Here is a 15,353-nt window from a genome sequence, read left to right on the forward strand (position 1 = left end):
TCAAATATGAACTTTTATGTGATGAGGAATACTCTATATGGAGAGTTTCTAATCCTTTCAATTAATTGTATTGAGGTTCAAACAGTAGTCTTCTAATATCTCCATGAAGCTTATGATATTATTGTTGTAATCTTTTGATGCTACTTTCATTCTTTCATCGTTGAGTAGATACTTATGCACTGTTGATTTGAATGGCTTCTAGCTTGTCCATTTATGTGATTCATGATTTGTAAATAAAACTCAAGTGCAATCATCAACACACATTATCCATCTTCCATCCTTATTGGGTACTAAAATTGTAGGAACAACATAAGAACTAATACTTTCTTGTATTAATTCTTTCTTCAATAGTTCATCAACTTGACGTTTTGTTTCAGTATGCTCTTTCGAACTAATTATTTAAGATGGTCTAATGGGAATCACAGCCCCCAAAATAAATTCAATAGCATGTTGGATGTTTCGCATATGTGACATACCACACAAAACATCTTCTAGTATAACATCGGGTAATTTAGTGAGAAATTGCTCAATTTCTATGGGAAGAACAACTTCAACATTAGAATAGAACTCAAGGTTCAAACTTCCTTTGTTTTCATCTTGAAACCTTCCTTTGTCACCAAAGACATGAATGGTATGGATTTCTTAACTTGTACTCCATCTTTGACAAATGAGTATGTGTTTGTGTAACCGTCATCTAAGGCACAACGATTATATTGGCATGGTGTTCCAAGTAGAAGGTGATATGCATCACACCATACTTTATCTTGATATTTTGGACTAATGGAAAAATTCACAAGATAACGCTTCATGGCTTTCACATCACTTCCTTTGTTAAGCCATTACAATTTGTATGGATATGGATGATTTTGGGTTGGTAGCTTGATTTTATCCCCCATGGATTTCAACACCATATTTTCACAACTTCCACTATCAATGATAACATCACAAAACTTTACTGCAACGGTGCATCGAGTGTGAAAAATATTGTGTCTTAGCCTTGGTTTTTTCTTTACTAAGATTGTGTGTAGGCTTCTTTTAGTAACAAGTAATTCATTGTGGTTGGCAACAATGAGTTCTTCATCATACAATAGCTATACCTCTTTTTCTTTAGGTTCTTTGAGTATCTTCTTCTTCTTCAAGCTTTTCATATATTTCTCATTTGATTATGGTGATGGTTCTTTGAGTTGTATAATTTGATGCTATATGTCCAAAAACTTGACATTCCAAGCATTTGGGCGCCCTAGGTGGGGTTTCCATTATGGGTTTGGAAGAATATTTACTTGAAGTACTAGGTTTATTAATTGGTATTTTTTGGGTATAAAGAGAAATTTCAGTAGAAGGAAAACTCCTATAAGAAGGCTTCTTAGGTAAATTTTTATCCACTCTCATGGTCAAACGAATAACATCGTCTAACGACCTATATTGTTGAAGCTGAATAGGATGAGCAATAATTTTCTAGTTAGTTTTCGACCCATTTTCTCCCAAGTCTTTATCTAACTTTTTCCTTCATGTGCTTGTTTTTTTTTTCTTTCTTTTTTTAAGATTCTCCTACCAAATGGATGTGTGTTTTTCAATTTGACAGCAATGATCTTGACTTTATTCATCTATGTAGTCTATTTATATTAAAATATTCTTTCAATAGTTTGTAGCCAATCATCAAATTCATCAGGTTTGTGAATAACACACCAAGTAAATTTCCAAGAAAGAGAAATGGATAACAATTGGAAACACTTAAATATAAAGTCTTTCCTTAGAAAAAGCATATACCCAAGTATATAATTAAAAAAACTAGACATATTGCTTTAAAACATAACTATGTAAAGGATTTAATAAAGTGATATCCATAGTATTTGTAAGAATTAAAAGATTCTTGCAGATCCTTTGAAGAAAGGTCTGACAAAGGATATGGTGTTGAAGACATCATTAGGAATGTGATACAAGCTCATATCTAAATATTCACCAATGGTGGAAACGATCAACTCACACTTGGGTAATATCAAGTCTTCGGTTCAATGATGAAAGTACGATATTAGACTGATTGAAATACTTGACAATAGGTGTAGTTACGATATAGTCCTCCTATATGAGAATGAAGTAGGCCGCTTCATAGCGTTCAAGGGATGGACTCTTAACTTCTTATGAAAAGGATATGAGAGACAAGGCCTTATCAAATGTGTCATCTTTATAATTCGATAAATCGTACCGAGATTTCATGTGTGAGTTATGCACAATTTTTTCCAATGAATGGTTTGTTCAAAGCTTGTCTACAAATCTATTTGGGGATGAGTGAAAACATAATTTACTAAGTAATGGTCCAAATCGTAAGATACCTTTATCTGAAACCATGAGATTTTTGGAGTTACGGATTTAGATATATGTTGAAAATGGTTGGGGATTTTGAGGGGAATTTCCAAAATATATTTTGAATTCTCTAATAGCTATATTAATGTAGCAAAATTAAATAACTTAATATATCACTTGGTCAAGTGGTTGCAATGTTTGAGTTTAATGCATTTGTTAGTTATCGAACCAATGCATCTGTTAAGTTACCAAATGTTACAATCTTTTCAAGAGTTGTTTTTTTCACTAATCAATATGATTTTCTCTATAATAGAGATACTTTAGAGGCATAAAGGAAAAGACAAAATTCTTGTTACATGAGTTAAATTTTTGTCAAAAATATTTCTTCTTTTCTCTAGTGCACGAGAGTAAATGAAGATAATTTATTCTGTAAACTATAATTGATGGATATGCTTGATGTGAATGTGCAATTCACTTCATGTTTTTCAAAGTATCTTGAAAAGGATTCTTCGATTAATTTGTTTGCATCCAATATACATAGATTCATGAGGGGGAATCGAACATTAAGCTTAGTGTGATACACACGCTTTGGAATTTATTTGTGCAACCTTCATCATTATTAGTTTCATTTTCTTCTTGTTCAAGATTTGCAGCATACCCAACAAAAGATCCAACAAAATTGTCCAAAACAAATTAGAGACGTTATTTAGCATAACACAAATGAATTTAGATTTGTCTAACATAACACAAATGAATTTAGATTTGTCTAACATAACCCAAACTAAAACCAAATTCAAATAGAGTGATAAATTTTTCTAATATGAATGTGAAATAAGTGGAATGTGTAAGACCCTTAGTTTTAAATTCCAATATATGTATTTTGGTATATTTTTGTGTTTAATTGACATGACATTAAACTCACTTTTACCTTATTTTGAGAATTAAGTACCAAAAATATATTTTGTAAGAGTTTGTAATATGTTTAATATATGTGTATATTTATTTATAAATTTTTAGACCTGATTAAAAGTATTTGTCGAAGAAGTTAATACCGGGCAAATTTTTCTAAAAATATCTCTAGTTGCGGAAAATTTTATCTGGAAATTGAGTTGCGACGAGAATAGATATTTTTATCAAAATAGTTTGAGATGTGAGTGAAGTGATGTGTGGAAGAGTTGTTAGATATTTGTTTGAGTTAGTTTTAAGTATAATATAAATATATATATTATTGCGTGTGATGATGCCATGTGATTTGTTGATGATGCCAATATGGTACTGGTCATTAGTGTTTGATGATGCCATGTGATTTGTTGGTTCATCTTATCCTTGTGGGGATTATTGCGGCGTGCTGATCTGTGCGGATTTGTGAGAGATTCCGAAATTCATGCATTTTGGCATATACGTATTGCATTAGAGTGCTTGGCACGCGAGTCATGTTTGATATGCTAAGATGATTGCTTGTGTATACTCAATTGTTGTTGTGATTGTGCCTTAATTTCTATGTAAGATTGTTTTGGATTTGTTGTAAGTGTTGATTGATTTCGAAACTAAATTATGCTATTTTCTGCAGTTGTATTTGAATACAATGAGGTTGTAGTCGAATACTAACATCCTATTTTTGCTAATGACTTCTGAATTGCATTTGTATTCGGCTACTAGGATGATGTAGTCGAATACAGATGTGTTGATTTTGCTACTGACTTGCAAAACAACACTGTATTTGAATACAAAGATGCTATATTTGAATACGACAGTGCAGTTTTGATAAAAAAAATCATTTTTCAACTTGTCTATGCATGCTTGACATATAAAAACCCTTTCAAGGAGTATGCTAAGATGAAAGGTTATTTTGTGAATTTAAAATTTAAATGTTAAATGATATTTGTTAATTTCGGTTGGTGACCTTTACAATTCGATTATGAATTTGTTATTTTGTTATGAATTTGTTTTGGAAAAAAATACACTCGCGCTGTTAAAAATCAGGGTGTACAAATGTATTTCTTCCTTTATTTAAGAAATTCGATTTCTGTTGGTTTTACAAAAAAAGCGGCCTGTTACAATTGAAATTCATAGTTTTTATGAATTTGTTTTGGAAAAAAATACACTCGCGCTGTTAAAAATCAAGGTGTACAATTGTGGTATGAGAGCTTTGGTTTGGATTTCTTTGGGGATATGGAGCTTTTGGTTATAGATTTTAGGTCAACCTGTAGGTTGGGAGTCGTTATCTGATCATGTGTCAGGGTAATTATTCTTAGTTGTCATATCAGGGGTAGCTATTATGTGTTGATATAGTCGGAAGTTAGTTTTGGAATTAATTGAAGTGGTGTTAAGACTTTCCTTGATGATGGTTTTATAGGAAAACCATGCCGCCAAGAAGGAATGACGCTCCAAGAGTGATTGTTAATAGGGATTTCTTGGTTAATTTGATTTGTTTACCTCTACAATCACTCGAGGTCATTCTCGGTATGGATTGGATGTCGTATCATTATGTGATCTTGGATTGTGCTCGCAAAGTGGTTCTTTTCCCCGAACTAGGAGTTGTTCAGTATCTAGCGGCTAACAAACTCGGAATGTCACTAAGAGAAAGAACTCTTGAGTTTTTGTCTTTGACTAATGTGGAGGCAAAGATAAATGTGAACATAGAGGATGTGATGTCTGTCAATGAGTATCGGTAAGAGAAGTGGAATTTTTCATTGATTTGCACCCAGGAACCAGACCTATTTCAATTGCGCCGTATCGAATGCCGTCATTGGAATTAAATGAGCTCAAAGGCCAAATTGAAGATTTGCTGGAGAAGAAATTTATTAGACCAAGTGTATCACAATGGGAGCTCCAGTGTTGCTAGTTAAGAAGAAGGACAGAAGCTCCCGCTTATGTGTGGATTATAGACAGCTTAATAATGCAACTATTAAGAATCGTTATCCTTTGCCACACATCAATGATTTGATGGATCAGTTGAGAGGAGCCGTAGTATTTTCGAAGATTGACTTGAAGTCGGGTTACCATCATATTCGAGTAAGGGAAGGAGATATTTAGAAAACTTCTTTCAGAACCCGTTATGGACATTATGAATATCTTGTTATGCCATTTGGAGTTACCAATGCACCAACAATTTTTATGGACTACATGACCATAATCTTTAGTCCATTCCTAGATAAATTTGTTGTGGTGTTCTTTGATATATTAATTTATTCAAGGACTAAGGAAGAACATGGAGAACATTTGCGCCAAGTTCTTGAAATTTTACACGAGAAGCAATTGTATGCCAATCTATCGAATTGTGAGTTTTGGCTAGAAGAAGTGAGTTTCTTAGGACATGTGATAACCAAGGAAGGAACCGATGTGGGTCAAGAAAAGATTGAGACAATTCTTGCTTAGAAACAACCTCAGATTGTCACTGACATACGAAGTGTCGTAGGACTGGCAGGGTACTACAAGAGGTTTATTGAAGGTTTTGCTAACATTGTAGCTCCATTGACACAACTTACTAGAAAGGATCAATCGTTCGCATGGACGGAGAAGTGTGAGGAAAATTTTTAGTTACTAAAGAAAAAGATGACAACCTCACCAGTATTGGTATTACCGCAATCAGAAGAACCATATGAAGTTTACTGTGATGCGTCTCACCAAGGGTTGGGATGTGATATGATGCAACACAAGAAAGTTGTAGCTTACGCCTCAAGGCAATTGGAGATTCATTAAAGAAACTATCCTACTCATGACTTGGAGCTTGCTGCTGTAGTTTTTGCATTGAAGATCTAGAGGCACTATTTATATGGATGCATGTTCACAGTGTTCACTGGCCATAAAAGTTTGAAATATTTGTTTGATCAGAAGGAATTGAACATGCGTTATAGACGATGGATGGAGACTCTCAAGGATTTTGATTTCACACTACAGTACCACCCTGGGAAGGCCAATGTAGTGGTTGATACGTTGAGTAAAAGAAGTGTGTCAATATCTTCAACAGTGATGGCTAGACAACAAGAGTTGTGGGAAGCTTTTAGAGACCTACACTTGAACGTAGAGTTTGCACCAAGAATTTTGAAATTCGGAATGATTAAGATTTCGAGTGGACTACTTGAAGACATTGTGAATTCTCAAGATGACGTCTTAATTCAAGAGAAGAGGAACCTAATAGTGCAAGGAAAGACAACTGAGTTTAAGATCGAACCAGATAATATTTGGATATGTAATGGTAGGATTTGTGTACTAGAAATTGTAGATATGAGGAAAACAATTTTAGAGGAGGCTCATAAGAGTAAATTGAGTATTCATCCGAGAGCAACAAAGATGTATCAAGATTTGAGGCAGAATTATTGCTTGCCAAGAATGAAGAGACATGTAGTGGAGTATGTATCAACTTGTTTAACTTGTCAGAAAGCGAAAGTGGAACATCAGCGACTTGTAGGAATGTTGCAACCTTTAGATATACTTGAGTTGAAGTGGGACAATATTTATATGGATTTTATAACTGGATTGCCGAAAACAAGGAGAAAGAATGATTCTATTTGGGTGATAGTGGATCGATTAACTAAATCCGCACACTTTTTACAAGTAAAGACCACTTATAAGGTAGATAAGCTAACTGAGATCTACATTGTAGAGATTTTGAGATTACACGGAGTACCATCGAGTATCGTATCAGACCGTGACCCAAAGTTCACGTCACACTTTTGGGGAGCATTGTAAGAAGCGTTGGGAACGAAACTAAGATTGAGTTCAACTTACCATCCACAAACGGATGGACAGACTGAGATGACAAATCAGACATTGGAAGATCTATTGAGGGCATGTGCATTAAATGATACAGGAAGTTGGAATGATGTACTTCCGTTGGTTGATTTACCTACAACAATATTTTCCACGTAAGTATTAGAGTGACACCATATGAGGCTTTACATGGGCGCATGTGTCAAACGCCTTTGTGTTGGTATAAGGACGGTGAAAGTATGATTGTAGGACCGGAGATGGTACAACAGACTACAAATAAGGTAAAGAAGATAAAGGAGAAAATGAAGATTTCACAAGATCGTCAGAAGAGTTATGCGGACAAACGTCGCAGACTTCTAGAATTTGAACAAGGTGACCATGTGTTTCTAAGAGTCACGCCTACGACTAGAGGTTGTAATGCCTTAAAATCGGAGAAATTGATTCTGAAATTCTTTGGACCTTATCAGATTTCTGCACGAATTGGACCTTTTGCTTATCGGATTGCATTGCCTCCGATACTGTCCAATATTCACGACGTTTTTCATGTGTCGCAATTGAGAAAATACCTGGCAGATCCGTCTCATGTGATCGAACCAGACACAATTCAACTACAAGAGAACTTGTCATTTGAAGTATTACATGTAAGAATTGATGACAAGAAGATTAAGCAATTAAGGAACAAGGATGTTTCGTTGGTTAAAGAGATTTGGAATCCAAATACTGGAGATGCGACTTGAGAATTTGAGAGTAAGATGAGGGAACAACACCCTGAGTTGTTTATTGACATGTAGTTTCGAGGGCATAGTTTCGAGGACGAAACTAATTTTAGGGGGGTAGTAATGTAAGACCTTTAGTTTTAAATTCTAATATATGTATTTTGGTATATTTTTGTGTTTAATTGATATGACATTAAACTCAATTTTACCTTATTTTGAGAATTAAGTACCAAACATATATTTTGTAAGAGTTTGTAATATGTTTAATATATGTGTGTATTTATTTATAAACTTTGAGACCCGATTAAAAGTACTTGTCGAAGAAGTTAATACCGGGCAAATTTTGCTAAAAATATCTCTAGTTCCTGAAAATTTTATCTGGCAATTGAGTTGCGAGGAGAGTAGATATTTTTATCAAAATAGTTTGAGATGTGAGTGAAGTGATGTGTGGAAGAGTTGTTAGATATTTGTTTGGGTTAGGTTTAAGTATAATATATATATATATGATACACCAGCATTGCTTGGCAGCAAAGATGATCATAAAAATTTAAATACCAGGTTACATATATTGTCCTGGATTTCGGTTATACGAAAGTTTCTTACTTTATAAACACTTCTTTTCCAACTGCTAAGATGATATTTTTGTGTAAAAGAAAGGCCATGTTTCTATAAACTAGCATGTCAACAAAACATGTTAAAATTTTGAGGTAAGGTTGCTGCTGCTAAGCACTGACTTTTGTAACTCAAGTTAGTAGAAGAACTAAAAATCATACCAGAGTCCAGATAATATTTTGATATGTCTTTGTGTGGTTGGCTCTGCTAACCTGCAGCATTATAAAATCATATTGGTGGTATTTGCCTATGCTATTATTAAAACTAGATGAAAATCCATGTGTCGCATGAGTTGGCAAATATAATTGGTTTAAACATTGTTTAATTACAAAACACGTTCTAATTTTTACATAATACACATCATATGTCTTCAAAATATAATGATTGAATTTTAATATAGCTCACCTTACAACCAGAACATGACAACCTTTTCCCAACATTCTCTCAATGCCTTGTTCTCAATCTTTTGGTCATTAGTTTGGTTCTTGTTTGTGCATTTTTTGCCATTAATGTCTTTTCCATAATTTTACAAAAAGATGGGGGGAAAAGACAATGAGAAAAAAGAAATAAAAATATCTGTGATAGGGTATGAAAAGAGGTTACAAGTAAGAAATATGAATAAGAAAACAAATTGATGCATAATAAATAATAAATACAGCTAAGTTAGCTATTATTAAGATGATTGAACATGTAAGTAACTATTTTGTGATTAAGAAGGTGATAAGATGACATAAATTCGAAGTCAAAAAGAAAAGAAAAAAAATCCTTGCTACTGGAAAAGAACCACCGATTGTGATCTTTATCATCTATATAACCTACTGAAAGTATGATAGGTTGTACACCATTACGATAATGGCTAGCAACATAAGGAAGATGTGCCCCTCATTGTCTGCATCATATCCTATCCTCCCAAGTATGTCCCTCAAAACATTGCAGTTCCATTTTACCACCATGATAGTATGTCACATTATATATAACCAATAAAATGTGAGTTTCAATTAAATGATGTTGACAATGCAAAGAGGCTAAATGTTCGATGTCATGGATTGATTGAGAGAAATTAATTGAACGGGAAGTTTAAAATTGGAGATTTAGTTCATGGAAGAATTTGAAAATGGTGCATCTTTAGACATATTTGGATATCATTCCCCGCAGTCTCCTGTTTATGTGGTTTATAATTTTTTATTTTTTGGAATTTTCTTTACCAATACGATCAAAATAATTTAAACATGTTTATTTGATATTGTGAACTTTTTTAAATATATCTTTCTAGGGTCTTCACCATGATCACTGATTGAATTTCTCATGAAAGTTTAACATTGCCTAATTTTTGTCAAACTTATGTTCTTTCCTTCTGTGGCTCAATTTCTAATTTAATTCTTTGTGAATTTTTCAGTTCTCAAGTTAATCTTTGCAGCTTAACAGAGAAGACAGCTATAGTTACTACCCAAATATCTGTAAATTCTCAAGCTGAAGCTTCAGGCAAGGAGTCCTTTCAGAAATCAAAGATCACGTCCATAGAAGGAAATAAAATTTCTTCTTTTAAAGCTTGCAAGATCACACCTGCCTTTTCTAGCTTAAAGACTTCAAGGTCTGTATTGAGTTAGTTACACTTTGTAAACTCTTGTGGGGATTTTGATTGACTTCTTTTGTTACCTCAGGAACATTGGAACTAACTCAGTTTTAGTAACGTCTTTACACCAAAATGGGGCCAACTCATTGGCTAGTTCTAAGCAAAGACAGGAGATACAGACTATTACAGCATCAAAGAATGATCATCTGACTGACAGTGGTGACAATCAAAAGACTTCAACCCCATTTTTGAAGAGGAAAAGTATTCAGGTTTGACAGGACTTTTTCCTTTTGTACAATTGAAGGAAGAAATGATCACTGAATGATTTGATACCTACAAGAACCTATGCCTTTTCTCCCTTTTCTTCTCCCCAAATGTCATATCTGCAACCGGCTTCATTTAATGTCTCCTATTGTATACTTTTGGTGCATAAATATTCCTCTTGGCCCACAATAAACTGCATATCTTGAATTAATATTTTTGTTTTTTCCATGAAAGAAAAAAATAGAGACGAATAAATAAGAACATTGTAGAGCTATCCTAAAGAATTTCTTAGAACACCTATAACACTCAAATTTTCAGGTTTCTGGAGCAGATTTAACATCCTTGAGGTCCCTAAAGCGCCTATCTCAGTCTCCAAGTAGCAGGTCCTGCAGAACAAATTGATTATATTACCTTTTTTTTTTTGCATAGACTGTCTGGTCTTTATTTTTTGTGGACAATTAACATAGTTCTTAACAACTCCAGAAATGCTGAATCTAAAGAATCATCAGAAAAAGTTGTTGAACAGGTACATTAACAAATGGTGGGCACTATTTTATCTGTTGTCTTATATTTTGATGATGATAGATAAATGGAAGGAGACTTGGGGATGCTTGTGACAGTTGTTAATACTAGTTTCTTTTTTGTCATATATATTAGTTGAATTCACTTTTATATGAAAATCAGGTAGAGAGAAAGCCCAACAACTTCCTCTACTATCATTCAACCTATGGACTTGAAAGTCCATCAGAGATTAAAGTAATAGAAATGGAAATACCTGATTCTGTACTCATGGAAGATAATAGTAGTGTTGAAAAGGCTGAAGCATATACGAAGGAACTTGAAAATGTGAGTGATCTAAACTTTTTTGTCATCTATAGAATAGATCATAAGTTTTATTGTTAAAAATTATTCAATTTACTGGATTATCAATTTCTCATGAAAAACACAAGGATATGCTTGGTGGCTAGGATAAGGAAGATAAGATATGATGAGTTATTCTATCTTATTATGACCTAGTATTTGTTGTGACAAAAAGATATGATAATTTTATCCTGTTAGCAAGGGAGAGTATTCGTGTGGAGGGGTGAGTTGATTGGAAATGAATATCATATGATAGAGACTTTCCCCCTTCTCATGAAGATGTTGTTTATTTTAATCACTATCACTATATAAGACAAATTTCATGAGTATCATAAAATTCAGACCAGTGTGTAAAAAAAAATGGCTTTTGTTTCTCCTGAATAATATAACTTTTAGGGTGTAGTATCTCACATTTTAGAATTTGAGAGGATGCATCATGTAATTTAGACAAATGTCTGTGTTGGAATGAGGTTGATCAAGTAGCATGCAAGGAAGGATACTTGTATCTTCTTTTAGAATACAAATTTTAGTTCCTTAGCTCACAGTACATGTGTTTTAACTGTTTGTGCAAGCAAACCAAACTATTTCCTCGCTTAATGATGTGATAACTTTATACACTTGCAAGTTGCATTGATTTTAAATTTGAGTTTTTTCAATAATATTTGATGGTAATAACGGGTCTTTTCCATCCATGCATCCATTATAATAAAAAGAAAAAGAAAACTGCACCTCGTGGATTTTTTTAGATGTGATTTCTTGCAGATTTGTAACATGCTAAAAAAAAGGCACGAAGAAGCAAAAGAGTTATTAGTGCGAATTATTGTCAACGACAATAACTTGCTGATGCTTAATCATCCCGTTTATGAAGAAAAAATATCCTTCCATTCTTCTTTTTGGTTATACCCCCCCATTCTATTTATAGATATTAAAGCTGGTTATTTCCTTAACATTTTTTAACATTCGAAAGGTTCAGAAGTTTGCTTCTCAATTGATGTCTAAGGGGATTCAAACTTGATCAGCAATAAATTGTTGCAATCGAAGGTATGTATGTAGCCTATTCTGCACTGTAACATTTGTTATATTTTAGTCACCATTTGAATTTAAGGACCGAGTACATTCATATCAAATTTGTATGGTTATGCCTCCAGTGGTGTCTGGACTTGAAAAATAATTTCTATTTCCTTAGGATGATTGTCAGAAATTTGTCATCTCTTTAGTCTATTAAGGTTCGAAGTTTGTACGAAGTCTATTGTGATACATCCACAAGTCCAATTGGGCGCAGTTGCGATATTTGTGTTGATGGAGTTAAATAACTTTTTAGCAATGTACCCAAAAAAAAGCTTTTCATCCAAAGCCTAGGCAAGAGTTCCTTCGAAGTGCTACCTTGAAGAGAAAAAGGTTTTGCAATTGATTTTGCATGTTCCATAGTCAGACATTTGATCTTGAGAATCAATGATAAAAGTTGAACTCTATTGCACGGTGAGTAGCCAAACTAAAAGAAAAAGAATGCTAAAATAAGTTCCGTTGATACCATTTATTAGTTATAATTCATGATAATCATGTAAAATCTATGCTTATTCTTCCTTAGACAAGGTCAATCTTACTATAGGAAAGGGAGCAAGACTCTTGGAATTTCCTTCTGATAAAACAGATCGTTGCTACAATTTGTTGATTGTGAAATAATTTGATACAGCAAAATTTCCAACCTACAGAGTCCCGTGAAACAGAGCGAGTCATCTGTTGGCTGTTCATATATCCATCATATTCACGTTCTGAGTTATTAGCAAGTAAACTTTTGGTGCTATTACTGTGATGACAATTTCAATAATGGTGTCTTCTGTTGTGTTTTCAGCAAGGCCTTCTGTTGTCTATGTCCCTTTCTTAGCTAAGCAACATTGTGCTGAATTTCATCCATTCAAAATCAGATGTTTCTTCTAGTCACACAAAGTCCCTTTTTCTGTTATTTTTGTTACTCATTCATATCATAAACTAGATGCTGACCTACCCAATGCATGGGTTATTAGACAAAAATAATTCCATTTGTTAAGTATAAATGGAATTTAATATGATCAACTGCACTGGGGGTGTAAGAAAGATACGCTTATGGCCACTAAAGCCAGTCAAATGTGCAATCTTCAATGTGTAGCAAGAATATATAATTGGATGAAACAGAATTCAATTAATTTAGTAGAGGCCTATATATGCATCCATGCAATATACAGATTTGTAGTAACTATAAGCCTAGCTACCATTTATGCATCAATCATTTCACATTTTTATTGCATAAAGAGAGATTAAGTTGCTTCACATGATCCACTCGCTGACTTTTTTGTTTTAAACTAATAGAGTTAAAACAGTAGAAATGAAAGTTTGAAAATAGTTATTAGTTATAGAGTTGTGTTAAGAGAAAGGATCTTCTTCTTCCTTTTCTATTCTTCTATGTGTTGTTCACCATTGTTAACACAAGAAACCTATTTTACTTTATAGGCAAACCTTTTTTAATTAAGAAACCTTTTGTAAATCTGGTGTACTTATTGAATACCGTATTCCTTCTTCCATTTCTGGTCTAGAAGAAGAAAAATGAATCACCAAGGAGTAAAATAGCATGTATGCATCTTAGTTATAGCTCCACACAAGCACAACCAAAAATGCATAATCTGAACGGTTAAGTAACCAACTATGCATGTTATTAACTCCAAAACAAGTTTGACAACTGGTCATCATAGATGGGACTCTTCAAAGCTCAGAAGGAAGGAAAACACAAGTGAGAAATGGGAATACTCAGTCAGACTAGACTTTTTATTATTATATTTTTCACATACGACACAGCAACACACTCATTAGGTAACATATTATATTAGCACTAGGGAGGTGAATGATGTGGTTCAGGATCGATTACAAACAATTTTTGGCTCTACACATAAATCCTATAAATCCAAGATGTATCTTTTTAACATATGCACAAACAGAGACATATTTATATTTAACGAATACTAAGGACAATAAAATCTTTTGGCAATTAGTTGGAAGTGCTCAGTAGGATACAAAAACAAATTGCGCGATATACTCAGAAAAATGTTTTGATGTCCTTGGACTTCCACTCGGATCTCTATAACAAAATATTATGAATAACCATGATGCTTATATATATATATGTTGCCTTCTTTGCTTGAATATAGCAAGATATCTAGCATTCTTCGAAATCTTGAAAGAGGGAAAATGGCAAGACTAAGTTTCTGTTTCTGTACTTTGCTCCTGTTGCTTTCATTCTCTGTGTCCGAGACTCGGCCACTTAGGAACCGTGATCCATTTTCTTTTCATTTCCCTGCTACCTCTGATCTCTTCCTTGGTACTGTCAAGCACTACCTTTATCCAGGATCAAAAGGCAGAAGCCTAGCAAAGATAGATAACATATTGAACACAAGTGCTAAGGTCTCTTACAGCATTAACTTCAGAAAGAGCAATGCAACAAGAAACCAGTACTATCAAACCCTTCGAGTGAGTCCAGGAGGCCCAGATGCACACCATCACTTCAATGTAACTGCTACTGGAGGACATGGGAGGAGATAGATCAACTGTGTGCATGAGATAGTGTTTTATAATGAATGAAATAACTAAGATCCTTTCATAAAGATGATAGGATCATGTTGTGAGAATGAAAACACACAAAAAGAAAAACTATCGAATAAAACGACGTTGTTTGACACTTGAGCATGGCATGCGATTCCAGTAAAAAGGTCGAAGGAAAATTTTGTTAAACCTTCTAAGTTTGTAATGAATCTTTTGATCCTAATAAATAAGAGTATTTCCCTTTTTTGTGAATTTGTGGTTACATCGTCAGCGACAATGATTAAGTAAATTATCTAACCTTTTAGACAAACTATTATGGAGACAATTGATAATATTTTACATTAAGATTTTGGTCATAGCAAATCAAGTAATTTCTTTTTCTTTGCCATAAGTTAATAATAGTGAGGAAATATTAAAAGGTTTATCAATGTAAATAACCATCTACACTATCCAATGTGTTTCAGGATGGTCTGGAGTTACAATTTTTAGTGTAAATCGGGTGTTCTTCTAGAGCTGGATAGAATTGAATGGGCGGCAAAACTGTTGCTGCATTTTTAGAACTAGATTCGAACTAATGACTTTTAATTAAGCTAAACGAGGTCAAAAGTATCTTATCCAAGCATTACTGGGTTGAATTTTACTATTAGAAAAAATATATATGAATATGCATTCGATGCAAATCCATTAATGCTTCAAGTCCTTGCCGTTTCTACTGGTTTGGATACGCATGCCTCTGTTAGTTT

At 33.6% G+C, this 15,353-nt stretch overlaps 1 protein-coding gene across 1 annotated transcript; it reads left to right on the plus strand.

Annotated features, from left to right (window-relative positions):
- Positions 1–7,059: 7,059 nt before the first annotated feature.
- Positions 7,060–12,517, plus strand: LOC101510587 (uncharacterized protein At4g18490-like). Its single transcript, XM_004516560.3, has 9 exons — positions 7,060–7,169; positions 8,211–8,288; positions 9,739–9,933; positions 10,004–10,184; positions 10,498–10,562; positions 10,663–10,705; positions 10,864–11,025; positions 11,803–11,913; positions 11,999–12,517. Exons 1-9 carry the CDS (start codon positions 7,060–7,062, stop codon positions 12,053–12,055), a joined length of 1,002 nt encoding a protein of 333 aa, XP_004516617.1. The 3' UTR covers positions 12,056–12,517.
- Positions 12,518–15,353: the final 2,836 nt, after the last annotated feature.

The sequence above is a fragment of the Cicer arietinum genome, chromosome 6, assembly GCF_000331145.2.
Source record: "Cicer arietinum cultivar CDC Frontier isolate Library 1 chromosome 6, Cicar.CDCFrontier_v2.0, whole genome shotgun sequence".
NCBI lineage: Eukaryota > Viridiplantae > Streptophyta > Magnoliopsida > Fabales > Fabaceae > Cicer > Cicer arietinum.

Bases quoted from the DNA above. Each gene is read 5' to 3' on its own strand.
- LOC101510587 (XM_004516560.3), top strand. From the start codon at position 7,060: ATGACAAATCAGACATTGGAAGATCTATTGAGGGCATGTGCATTAAAT. The intron at 10,563-10,662 runs GTCCTGCAGAAC...TAACAACTCCAG, and splicing joins TCTCAGTCTCCAAGTAGCAG to AAATGCTGAATCTAAAGAAT. The intron at 11,026-11,802 runs GTGAGTGATCTA...GATTTCTTGCAG, and splicing joins ATACGAAGGAACTTGAAAAT to ATTTGTAACATGCTAAAAAA.